Raw genomic sequence first — 13,884 nt, forward strand, 5'->3', positions numbered from 1 at the left:
ATCTGAGACATAAAAAGGAAATCTGAATTGTTTAAGCGAATGTTTAGTACCCAAACCGAAGAGAGTAAATCAGGTAACTGAATATCAATAGCAGGCCATTGTAGTATAATGGCTTAGTTTACAGGTGATCAAATAACTTGTAAAAACAGATAATACATTCATAAAAAATGAGCCATTTACTAAACCAGTAATATCACATTACAGTGAAATACATACTGCAACTGTTCAATATAGTTAAATGATCTGAAAATATAGTTTTTCTGTATCTATGGGGTGGACGTTTCCTCTTGCTTTATAAACTTATGAAGCCGACAAAAATAATCTGTGCAAAGTAGTTATCTTAGTGCAGTACATAAGCACTTTCTTAGAGATAATTAAATGTGCAACTATAAAGTGGCTGTAAGAACAGTTGTTTCCTGAAACCACACTGATATGACCAAACGGGAAACCAGGTGAACTGCTAGCACTGTACAATCCTGTACCAACCAATGCCAAAAACTGTGTAGCCTGCATAAAAAATAAAAAAAAAAGTCCATTAACATCATTTTCACGCATGCACACAGTAAGACTTTTGTCTGAGGTGGAAAAGACTAATTGGGCAAAATGTGTGTTGTGTCATTTGCACAACTCCATCTTACAAAAGAAAAAGAAATCCCTTTTATCTAAAATACCAGATCAGATGTTTTTTACTTTAAAAGAGAGGTATGTTCTTTTAACCCACTTCAGAATAATGAGAAATCGTCACATTTTCTTTATTTTCAGAGATGTGAAAGCTGGTTCAATGATGGCACCGAGCAATCTTTGGGGGACGAGCAGGATGCAGCACTGCACTCACTTCCAGTCCTACGGTACCAAACCACACAGTAAGCCATTCTCGACAGGTTTCCAAGAGCTTCTACATGTCCAGTGAGGGAACAGCAGTAGAACTTGCTGTTAAACATACTGTACGTATAGTATAAAAGTCAGTGATCGGGCCACACTCATGTATTATCTCCATTGAGTCTGCATTGCCCAGAGTGGGAGTGTGAGGGCGGCCATCACCAGCAGTAGGGAGGGTCTGCGGGAAAATGACTTGCCTGCGGCTGCCGCTGCACGTTCATCACTTCTGTCGGCTCCGATCACAGGAGCCTCTGTTCCAACAAAAACAAAATCTGTTGTGCAGCCGTCAGAGCAGCCGCTGCCACTGCCAGAAGTACTGCCCTCGTCACCTACAGCAAACAAAGAAAATCACACACATTTAAATTCACATAAAAATGATATCGTCACAAGCAGCTTAGTTTGGTTCATGGCAAAGGGGAAGTGAAAAAAGCCCTGGTTAGTCCAGCAAGTGGCACCATAGAGACATGGGTGGTGCTAAAATTAGAGTTTGCTATGCATCACCGTCCAAATACACTTAAGTCCGTACATCAGTGAGTGGAAATATCACCGTCATTACGCTGAACAGCAAACTATTTGCAGCAGAGGTATCACTTCATGATTGTGTCTGTGGCTTTCATGTTCTTTGAATAATCCTTTGTGCTGTCTTAATACATATATATGAGACACGTGTATGGATTGTGCCTTTAAGTTTGTAAAGTTTTATTGAGCCACTTCTTTGTTGCAACAGACTAGATCAACTCTTTGAATACTAATTCACTTTAATTCTCCAAATAAAATTCCAGAGATGTCTTATTCGGTTGGAATACATTAATCTTTTCTCACTGTGGGAGCCAGGGTAAAATCACGTTCCACCTGTTTAATGTAGACCACAAAACTGTGAGAAAAGAGGGCTGAAATACGATGGGATTTCAGATTTTCTTAAATGCTTCATAAGCACTTCAATGCTAACCTGACCTGTCAGATGGGCTGGCTCTTGCACAATATACATGGCCGGTAATTGGATGAACCATTTGTCAATCAAACTCTTTCCGAAGTAAAGAAAAGCAAAAACATATTTTCCATTGAGAAAAAGCTTCAGTGTCGTTCTTTTCTTTCAATAAATAAAATACTCACCAGTTCTACGCAAACCTACAAATACCCGGCATTGCTATTTTGAACAAAGAGGCGCCTCTCCGTGTCATCTCACACACAGCTAAGCCACGCCCATAGCTGCCGGTAGCTCCTCACAGGACACTGATTAGTCCATGCTCTGGCTTACTGCACATTACACACATTACTTGAAGCCTGACAAGATGGATTTTCTCATCTCTTGCATGATCTCGTGAAATCGCAAGAATCAAGCTGCCGTGCAAGGCTACTTAATTACTGATAACTTGAATAACCATTGCATAAGTTATACATTAAAAAAAGAAGGGGGCTGCATATGTATACGAAACAGACTGTCAGTGACGATGGTGAGTTGAGTAAGGTTTTTGGGGATAATGTATTAAAAATACCTGACTTCACTACAAACTTTCTTCTCATCATAAGTGCCTGGTCTGTCTTGCAGGTGACAGAACAAAAAATAGGTTTGCATGATTGTAAATGGCCAAAAATGGTGGTTATTAATAACAGTGTTAGGCAAAAGATAGATCTTTAAACAAGGATGTTCCACTAACAAAGCATAGTATATGCATGGCATAGCGTTTACTTGTTTATGAAGCCTGCTTCTGTGAGATATTAATCTCTGCAAAACATATTGTTGCTGCAGTTCTGGGTTTCTAGTGTTGAAGAAGACAACACTCCGAACAAACATGACGGCAACAAAAATGGAGTTGTACTAAAGTTAGTAACAGTAGTCATGCAGTCACACATTTAATTTGAAGCTCAGAGAATCCTCCATCTTGTCAGCTGAATAGGATCCATAATCAAAAGGAAAAAAACTGAGTCTGTCATTGCAGCCTTGGAGATGGACATCTTCCTAAACATAGACTTGGCTTTCTATCAATGTCTGCGTCACCATACCTACAGTGATTTCTTCTCTGAATAATGTCAGTCTTGCATCAGTGAAACACTGATGCATCCTGGGGAGTTGTATGATGAGTTGCTACATGAATGACACCTGGGATAATATTGAGTTGATATTTCTGTGGGGGTATTGTCAGTGTGTGTCTAAGTGCTGTCCAAATCAAAACCGATAAAACTTTTACTTTTCTTTACTTTAAATTATTATTATCTCATATATATATCAGCACTTGCAAACACTTGAGGGTTTGGAGAACTTACTTGAGTCCTGGAAGTAGATGTCATTTCCATTGTAAGCGTTCTTTAGTTTGTTGGTCATGACACGTAGAGCCATGATCTGCTGTCGTATCAGTGTGTCAGGCCTGGTGATATCCACATCCACCTCTGGGTTGTTCACCTGGTTGGTTAGACCCTCCTTCACCACTTCAGGAAAATATCTGGACACAATCACACAGCACCAACTTTAATCACCTAAAATCTCCATGTAGTATCACTTAGAAGCACTTTTTAAATGGGCCTTTAAGGGAATATTTTCTAGATGTATTACAAAACGTCTGGTTAACATCTAAACATTTTTTTAATAACATTGAAATATGCAGACAAAAAAATAGTCCATATTTGCTTGATTTTTACTTTAATTTGCCTTCCAAGAACTGACAGAAATAAAAGTCTCTATAAACCATTAAAATGAATCTATCAAGTAGAATCAGTGACACTGAATATGAATGAATCAACTGTAACTTCAGGAAAGCCTAATAATACAAATATAAGTTTTTTTTACAGAACACATCTCAAAACACAAATAGCCACAAATGAATACAACTTGTCTATTTATGCACTATTGATTCATTTGCTTGTGTTTTATTTGTTTGCAGCATATGTGGTGTCAAAGCAGTGAGGATGTTCACTCAATTTAGCCTAGGGTGCTTTTGTTTTGTTTACCTGTGTGTTTTGTAAAATTGGGGTGGCGTGGTCTCTCCCACCGATGCAATCAGCTGTTGTCATTTGCCATATCAGCCACTTATGCAGCCATTCTTTCTTTCACTAACTGAAGGGTGTTTGACCAGTACTTTGCATCCTTGCCATCGCCACAATACCACACATAGATAATCTGTAGAAATTGTGGAACTTGTGAATATCTTATCTTGGTGCAACAGAGAACTCACAAAGTAGAACAAAAGAAATGAGATGGATTCATAAAAGCTACTCTTTTGAATGATGTCTGCTTAAATTAGGCAAAATATAAGTGTGTAATCAGGCTCAAAAGTATATTTCATATTGAGAGTAGTTGCACTTTGCTACATAGAACCCTTAATGTGCCTGATGTCTGCATATGGCTACTATCTTTTTAAACATAATGAATCAAAAACAATGTATGCATGTGTTCATTCATGTTCATTCTAGCCATTGTTTTGTTTTGTTTTGACACATTTTTATACTTCTTGTGCATGCGTGTTAATATGTCAGCATTGAACCATTCTTTTCGTATTTCATTTGATAAGTGAAGTTTGCAAAGTCTACTAGAGTAACAAGAGAATCCGGTAAATTCATAACACACTACGAACATGGTCTGCCTTATACTGACGGTTTATCACCACTGGGCAATCAATTTACCTCCTAGATTTAAAATGATGTCTAAAAATGTTACTGGCACAAACAAAAGAATTAGCATGTCTTTTATTGAACCATCTGGTGATTTTGTTACTTGGAGAGGGCCAAAGTGATAGGGTGATACATTTCTCTGCCAGCGTCCCGGATTCACTGTCAGAGAAAACAACTCACTCTCCAATCTACTCTCTGGCTCGGCGACACTCTACACGCTGCAGTGGTGATAAGAGGTGTTTGAAACTCCACAGTCCTCTGAGTATTAGGGCTTCGGAGCTTATATTGAAGTTCTCCATATAAGCACTAGCCATTGTACTTACACAAAAACTGTTAATCTGGGAACACAGTGTGGTTATTTTAATCTCTGGCAGGCAAAATGTGATAGCCGTGGAGTGGGGTGAGTTTGCTGTGGTTGTAAAGAGTAGCAGAAGTCCTCACCTGCCCTTCGTGTGGCTGTTCCAGCACTGATCCTCATCAGACTCTGTGAGCTTGCCTTTGGCACAGATGTCATCTGGCAGGTTGGACCAGAACCTCTTGGACTCTTTCAACTTCTCTTTGATGTCAATCATCTGCCATGGGCCGAAACAAGAAAGATGATATATTCGGGTTGATCATTATGTATTTTAAAGGCTGAGAAGTGACACAGAATGTATGCGGTTCTCAGAATTTCCGATTGAATCCATTACTTTTCAAAACACAAACACACACACGCATATGCACGCGTATGTGCGCGCGCGCACACACACACACACACACACACACACACACACACACACACACACACAGTATATATATATATATATATATATATATATATATATATATATATATATATTTATATATATATATATATATATATATTTATATATATATATATATATATATATATATATATATATATATATATGCACATACATTTACACAAAATATTTAAATTCATAAAATGTTTACAATGGATAAAAAAAAGCTGGAAAAACCCTCAGTGATACATGCTTGAGAAACAAGAAAACAAGAGATAAAACAACAACAAATACAGAAGACTCCAATAGCTCCATCTCTGTATAGGATCGTGAAACACTGCTATTTTAAACATTCATGTGGCAGCAAAAGTGTATGTAGTTGCAGAACCCCGTTTGTTCATTTATTCCATCAGGGGAGAAGTACTGTTGGGACTGGGGTTCTTTTTCTTCCCATTTTGCTTCTTGTCCACTGTTATCCATATTGTGTTAATTTCAGATTCATACAAGACAGAGTTTTGAATCTGATATTTGGCATGAGCTGTCACCCCCGACTGATTCCATCTGGACTCAGCAAGAAGTTTGAGCGGGTGACCAGCAAACAGAAAGAAAAAAAAAACAAGAGGACTCATCGTGTACAGAAGCACATTGTGTCACTTTTGTCGTTCCGTTCTTTTTGTATGAAGCGAAACCAGCAGCCTGTTAGCTTAGTTTAGCATGAAGACTGGTGACCGGGGGGGAGGGCACAGCTAGCCTGGCTCTGTCTGAAAGAAACTAAATCCGTTGACCAGCACCTTAAAAGCTCCCTCATTTACACAATATATATATGTCTAGAAAACAGAAGTTTCTGTTACAAGTTGGTCTGTTTCTTGGCTGCAGTGACCTCCTGGAATGTCAGTGAATTCAGCATGGGCGATTAGTACAGCTACATAAAAAGCATGACTGAAAATTCTGCATAAAAACTCAAAACAAATACGCAAACAAGTTCCACAGGTATTAAATCCTGCATCCGTAAAACAAAGAGCCTTGTATTAGACAGCGAGGTGATGTATTCATTTTGAGTGTGTGTGTGTGTGTGTTTTAAAATGCATTTTGGCAAGAAAGAACATTGTTGATGGGTCACAACCTTCTCTGTGCATGCATATTACTTGCAACAGTGTTGCAATTTTTTCTGTAAATTGTTTTGGGCTTGAACCAATTTCAGCTGCTGAATTCTTCAAGGCTCTGAAAAGCTTAGACTGTTAAATATCTGTCTCAAACAATGTATACCCAAATATTTCAAAAACAACATCTGATTGAATGCAAAGCCCAATGCCTCTATTCTTAATAGTAATAATAGAACCAAGTTGCCAAAGAATACAAACATATATTAATATATTTGACCACAACTTTAGAGAAGAAACACTGTTGTCTGCTGTGGCTAAATCTTTGAACCATACAGTTCAAGTGGGTGTTAAAAAAGTTCAATCAGGACTCAGTTGTAGGCCCAGTACTGTGGCAGGAACAAAACAAAATCATGAGAATTAATGCAACACACACAAGGAATTGCACACCTCCCAATATAAACCCTTTCAATTATTAAGTGCTGGATACAAGTTACTGCTGTTCATTGGTTAAAAGGGTTTTTCACGAAGCACAGGAAAGAAATTATAGCTGTGTTTGATATTCTGACATATCAACCAATTACTTGGTCATAAAAATTAAATAAAAAAAAGTATTTATCATATACATTTGACAAAAACAATTCCACGTACTGCAAAGCAGAATTGTGCAGTAGCGATCAAAATATAGCGATCAAATATAATATATGTTACTGTTCAATTAGTGACAAAAAAATAAAAAGTACCACACACACACACCTATAATAACAAGGTTGAGACTACAGCAGAATTTCAAATAAAACCTTTCAATTATCTGCCATCCCTGAATTGATGTATTTAACACGTGCTCTTGCTCTCTAATTAATCTATTCACATATTCTCCCTTCATACTCTGCACACTTTGCCAGACGAATTGCACACTTCAAACATTCCGAGGATTAACAAGTGTTATAATTTACACGTCCTGTAGCAGATCAGGTTTCATACACTTTTCCCCAGTGTCAACTGTTCTGTGCAACCGTTTACACATGCAACATATTAATAGATAAGGAATAGTGTTGTTAAACTTCTTAAACTGATTGTTTTCCCAAGAGTTGTATTTTGCTCACGTTTTAAGACCTTTTCATGAAGGATTTGGATGAGAATATCACTGCATAAATGCCCTCAAATGCTTTGCAAACATATTCAGACCTCTTTAGGACATTTGACATTTTAGTAAATTTCTTTATGATTTAAGAGTTTGACCCTTTGCTATTCAGTTACCATTATCATTTACAGTACACATTAATAGCAGTGGCATATTTACTTCTAAAATGCATAGTCATTCTTAAAACAATTGTTCTTTGATTTCACACAGGAGTAAACAGAAGCAGCTTCTCCTTTCTAACATTATTTGATTTCATCAGCTGAATAGACAATCATTTCATTGAGATATCAGATTGAAGCTGTATTGTTTGTATAATACACCATATTTGATTGACATATACAGGAGAAAGGTGTTTGAGAATGAGGAATAACTGTTGGTAAGCGTCATAGCCTACTATCTCAAGTATCACATTTGGCTGGAGTTGTTGAAGCGTGTCACGAACCAGGCCCCACGGCCCACGGTTAACTTAGGTAACATAAAAGACAACTTCATCTAACGTGTGGAGTCAGTATTTTTCAGCAGTGGAGGTGATTGCATGAGTGGAAAGTATGTAATGTTGTATAGTGTAGAAACAAACCATCATCTTAAGAACACGCCAAATGGGTGTCTCTGGGAGAAGAGACACACCGACTGAGACCAGAGGGCCTTCTAACAGAGTGCCCTGTCACACACGCCCATGTGTTGCCAGTGCTGCTACTGAACTCAGGTGTTCCCACTCCTCTGATGACCCTATGCCACGCCCACCTCCAACATCTGCAGGCACAGCCACACAGGGTCGTCACAGTGTAAATCTCAATAAACATGCTTTATATATATATGATATTAATCATCAGACTGCCTAAATGGACGAGTTAAAATGTATCAGTCGTCAGGTGTAAATCCTGGGGGCACTCTGCATGGGTGGCTGTAGCTCATGGAGAGAGTAGTCGTCCAGTAACAAGGTAGCCGGTTCGAACCCAGGGCCCTATTTCTCGTACCTGGCTAAACAAAGTCAAGCAAATGTCCTAATCTCCATCTTAAATTAGCGAGATGATTGACATCAGGCTATCTAGGTTTCTGATGCGCGCTGAAACGGTCTCGTTAATTCTAGCCAGACGTCAGTCATCTGGATAAATGCGCGCGCCCGCTCCTCTTCAGAAGGGATAATAATGGAGCACTGACACCACGATGTTCTAACAGTACAATGGCAAATAAACTCAGAGGAACCTCTTTTTATTTCTCTAATGAGAAGCAGGAGATGATCATGAAGGCATATGAGGAAGTCAATACCGTAGTCATTCACAGCAAACGCGTTGCGAATATTCCAACGTTTTTGCAACATTGTTGCCGTGAACGCAACGTTAACATCGCCCCCGCTGCGAGACATAAGCGTCGCAAATATATCAAACAAGTTAAATGCGTCAGAGTTGAGAAAATGTATCGGCTAATTTGAAGTGCTTCATCACCCAAATCAATCAGATTATATTTACGAATAAATATATACTTTTGAGGATATATGTACTGTATGCACGTATGAATCATGTACTATATATGAGTTTGAATATGTGTATGGGCGGATCAGTATGTATGTATTATTCATAATCAGAAATTCAATCAATTGAAGCAGTGAAAATAAAGTATGTGTGATTCTCTGTATTCTCATCACGATCACCTTAATCATGTTCTACAATAATGATATGTATGGTGTACTAATAGCACTGTCAAATAATTATGAGTGCTTTCAACACATCCATAAGTTTCTTAAGAGCTAAATAAACTTAAGAACAGCGGCATGCAGCGGCTGATAGTCTGTGTCTGAGACGGGCGATCAGCTGCGCCTGTGGTGATCAATGTCCGCGGCTCGAGAAGCTCTCGTAAATAAATTATTTCTTGCCGGCAAAATCTATATCGCCGCGTACAGGAAGTCATGATAATGTAAAGGATGGATCCTGGCGATCTGGAAGAACTCTCTCCCTATAAAACTAGTATAACTAATATCGCTCCTTCATCAATGAGGAAGGGAGCTGCCTTTTTTGTCCGGTGGGAGTGGCCAGTTTATCCAGTGAATTTCAGTAAGCCTGCCCGGGAGCAGGTTTAAATTTTTGGATGTGTTGCTATGTTGATTAATCTAAGTTTGCTTCGAGAAACCGAGAAAGCCTGACCTACATCATCTTATCCTGACAATTAGTCCGCTAACTCAGTAAGCCAGGTACGAGAAATAGGGCCCTGGTCTCCCCATAGTTTGCATGTCGACGTGTCCTTGAGCAAACACTGAACCCCCAGTTGCTCCCCGGGCGCTTCATATTAAGGAGCCAATTAAGGAACACTGGCTCCTTAATTACTAAGGATGGGTTAGAGAAATGTACATTTCTCACAAGGGACTAGTAAAGGATTAATAAATACAAATGTTGAAGGTTGGTGGTTTGTGAAGGATGTGGAGCCGACTGCTCTGCTGTTTTTGGTCGGTGGAGAAACAGTTGAGAGAGAGTGCTAGCTATCAAGATAGTTCTGCCGTTAGTTCATGCCTGAGGTAATAACCCAGTGAGCAGCAACATTTTTTTGAAATCTTGGTGTAGCCTGCTGTTCATTCAATAAAGCCCTTGCTGAATAGAGTAAACACCTCATACAGTATAAATTAACTCTGCTTTCTTGAGAATTTGACAGGTTATATAACTACTTTTCCATTCTGCTAAATATTTAACAATATTATACATCTGGATAAAACAGCTGTTGTTCTGAAAATAATCCCTCACAGATTTTAAAATGTATTAATGAAAAGGTAGGAAATGAAGTGGACAACCTTGTGGTTTATGTAGGACCACTCACCCTTTCTCGTAATCCCGATCCTACCTCACTGACAAAATATGGCTGGTGATTTTTAATGGATTCATCTCTCTAAACCCATTTCCTAGACTTATTTTATTGGGCTTTTTAAACTGAATTTGCTACATGTATTTGATCCAGTATAATCATTTTGTAGAATTATAATCCCATTGCTGCATATTGTATTTATACTAACTGCTACAACTTTGTGTTCATGTTTTGCACCTTTCCCACCCACAGCTCCTACAACACTCCCTGCTGTCTGACGGGAAAAAAAAATTGTTCTCTAGAATTCCCCTCCCCCCCCACCCCCCCGAGCTGTATATGCCATAGGGTTTTTGGGCTTTCATAAATAGTTTATTCTGGTTTGGGAACTGTTTCTGTTGTGGGTCTGGAAAGTCTAAACAAACAAACTTGATTTGACAACATAAACTGAGGTCATTCAGCCTTTAGTGGATTAAAACCATACAGCACGTTGCTCCATTGGTAGTGTGAGTTTTTATGCGTAATGATACAGCCATCATTAGCTTCAGTGACATGTCTACTAAATGCAAAGCCATCACCAACAAAAACACATGTTTTTGATTATTATCTGTTTAAGTATCTGACATATAAGACAATATTTTATTTAGTACTGTGCTAACTAATCAATAGCAAGAGATGCAGCAGTGCCACCGTTTTCAGCCAACACTGGAGGTGCTTTCAGCAGTATCGCAACATTTAACTTCACATTAATCAAAACAGTAGTTTTTCTGTGAGTTGTTTAGTTACTAGTTTTTTTACAGCTCCTCCATGCATGTCACCATTTTTATGTCGCAATTTTTCATGCATGTAGCCTGGCTTTTGTTGAGGTGAATCTACTCCCAAGTGTGAACACTTAACGATCCCTGTTTTTTAATCATTAGGTCCTAAAAGTTGCAAAATATCCATATCCAGAGTTATTTTCCTTCCACCATTCATGTGAATAGGCCTGACACTGAGTGGGGGTGAGGTTAAAATAAATGCTAGCGTGCTTGCTGTATGGGCCAGTTGATGCAGAAGATCACCGAATGATCTGTGTATTTCCTTCTACATTTTATCCTCAGAAGTTGTACTTTTTTTTTGCTTCATGTGCCACTGAGCAACGTTCTTAGGGATGAACGGGCCCCCGCCGCCAACGCTTTATCCAGTTTTCTGTACATCCATTGAGGAAACCGGCATCAATGGGCAGAACACAAGACCACCAAACTTAAAGTTGTCCACATAGAAAATAAATGAATGGCAATGGGGCAAGAAAGCCCATAACTGGAAATTACAGTAAGTATTGTGGCTTCCACCATGTTCACAGTTTTTTACGGTAATATCAGGATGCCTTTTCGTGCATTATTATGGAAATAGGTAGACTTGATGGAAGCTGTACCTAAATACTTTTGTTTGGTTTACCTTATAGTTCAAAGTAAACTTGAATGCTATTTTTTGTTCTTCGGGAATATAAAGCTCCTACAAATTTATGATTCTGAAAACCATGAAAAAAAAAAGAAAAATGTTCATCCTATTTATTTATTCTTGACCTTCCAGCCCTAATTACTAATATGAAACTCATGTGGGCAGAAAAACACATACACACACACACACACACACACGACCCTCATCATGTCCATGCGACACTGGGGATTTGGGAGTGCATTATTTTGAGTGCATACAGTGAAGCCTCGGGTCTTAACAATACATGAAAGGGCCTGTGCCAACAGGATGCCACTGCAGGAGACTGCCCTCACATTTGATGTGGTAGTCCTGTCATGGAGACACCAAAGCTGGTTAGGTTTAACACATCCTGGTGGGGCTGAGATTCCTGATGGCCCAAAGCATCCTGGCACTGACAACAAAATATAGATCAGATCAGAATGTGCTTGGTTGTTATACTTGAAATTCCAAATTGAACCACATTTATATGGTCTATTCTGGCAACCAAATGTCTGCCAGCAGGAATATTTCAGGTGAAGTGGAGGCAGCGACAATAAATACATATGTACCATACAAGTAAATATATCCATTTATGATCCATCTGGGAAAGGGTGCTTATGAAAGTATAATGCAGTTTTCCATCTGTATAACAAATGTGCAGTGCACATAAACAGTGTCAAGAGTTCAGTATCAGAACAGCCTGTTTCACGACACAACTACAGCAGTTTATAAACACTTGTTCATAAATAAATGCAAACATGTAGTCACACATAAGCACAAACAGATGCCGCACTGAGGGGGAATTGTGCAGACAAAAATCTAACTCTATGTCTTTACATGAGCGCCAAGGGCAGTGAGTAAGACTCCAGCTAGAAAAGTTACTGCTGCTGCAGCCAAAGGATTAGATGCAGCCGAACTCTCCTCGTCTCAAAGGCAGAACCGGAGCTCACAGCTGCACTGCGTAACACAAACCTCTAAATAACTGATAATACCAACTACAGGTTAATTGGTAGAAGAGCTCAAGAACAGTGATACAGATCTTTCTCATTTGGACTATACTGTACATGTTTATTTTATTTAGTGTATATTTTCTACTTTCTATCTTCAAACTGCCTGCTTATCACTGTGATGAGTGGGAGTGGCGCTATAGCTCACAGAAGCAAGCACTGCTTAAGGCTACATCCACACTAATACGTTTTCATTTAAAACCAGGGTTTTAAAACTAAAACACAGCAACATGATTCCAATCCATCCTAGCAAGCCTGAAAATGAATATCATGACTATTGTAAATGCCAGATGCCAGTGTAAACAGGAAGTAGGGTGTGTTGCTGTGTTACAGTATTCTAGTAGTCTTTGATATTAAAAGGTAGCGCTTGATACTTAAGATATTCCTCTAAAATCTTCCTTTACTCTAACAGACACATTTCGTGTAAAGTTTCAGAAGTTATATTTTTTCAGATTTAGTTATAGGCCTTTTTCTCACAAACAAATCACATTTACTTTAAAATGAACACTTACAAATCAAAGTTTACTAGATTATGGGTGAACACACGTCTCTCACTCGTTTCTTCTGATTTGTTGTTTTCATACTGGTAGCTCTGCCGGAGGGCTGAAGTACCCGTCGTACTGGAGAGCATTTATGCTTTTGTTCATTTAACAATAGTGCATAACAAAATAAGCATTATTAACTATGTTTAATTAACCATTATTAACTATGTTTAAAAAATCACCAGACACAGAAACAGCTTCTTTCCACTGGCCGTCACTATGATGAACAATTAATCAGAATCCTCCATCTGCACTACTTTGCACTATGTTTGACTACCGTTGTCTTTAATGTCTTTTTTATATGTATCTTGTTCATTGTATATTGTGTATGTAAGAGCATCGTGTAACCGCAGTCAAATTCCATGTGTGTACAAACACACATGGCCAATAAAGCTGATTCTGATTCTGATTCAGTGGTAGTCAATCGATAATCAAGGCTGCTGTTTCTTCCAAAAACGAGTCAGTTGATTGGGGCATGACGAATCAGGGAAGGACACGTTGTCACTGGTAAGACCCAATTAAGTAGCCAATACGGGTGTCTGCATCATTGTTTTAAAACGTATGCGGTTCTGCCTGTACACACAAAGAGGTTTTTCGGTGCTCTAAAACTTTGGCGTA

The 13,884-nt window shown here is 38.7% G+C and overlaps 1 protein-coding gene across 1 annotated transcript in view; it reads right to left on the reverse strand.

The window, feature by feature from the left end:
• Nucleotides 1-987: 987 nt before the first annotated feature.
• gpc6a (glypican 6a) overlaps nucleotides 988-13,884 on the reverse strand; it is a gene marked incomplete at both ends in the record, with an annotated part of 131,616 nt that continues 118,719 nt past the window's right edge. The window contains 3 exons of the mRNA XM_079216548.1: nucleotides 988-1,208; nucleotides 3,145-3,320; nucleotides 4,927-5,057. Coding sequence (XP_079072674.1) covers nucleotides 988-1,208; nucleotides 3,145-3,320; nucleotides 4,927-5,057 — 528 coding nt within the window. The remainder of the gene's footprint in view (nucleotides 1,209-3,144; nucleotides 3,321-4,926; nucleotides 5,058-13,884) is intronic.

The sequence above is a fragment of the Taurulus bubalis genome (assembly GCF_910589615.1).
Source record: "Taurulus bubalis genome assembly, chromosome: 4".
NCBI classification, from domain to species: Eukaryota; Metazoa; Chordata; class Actinopteri; order Perciformes; family Cottidae; genus Taurulus; species Taurulus bubalis.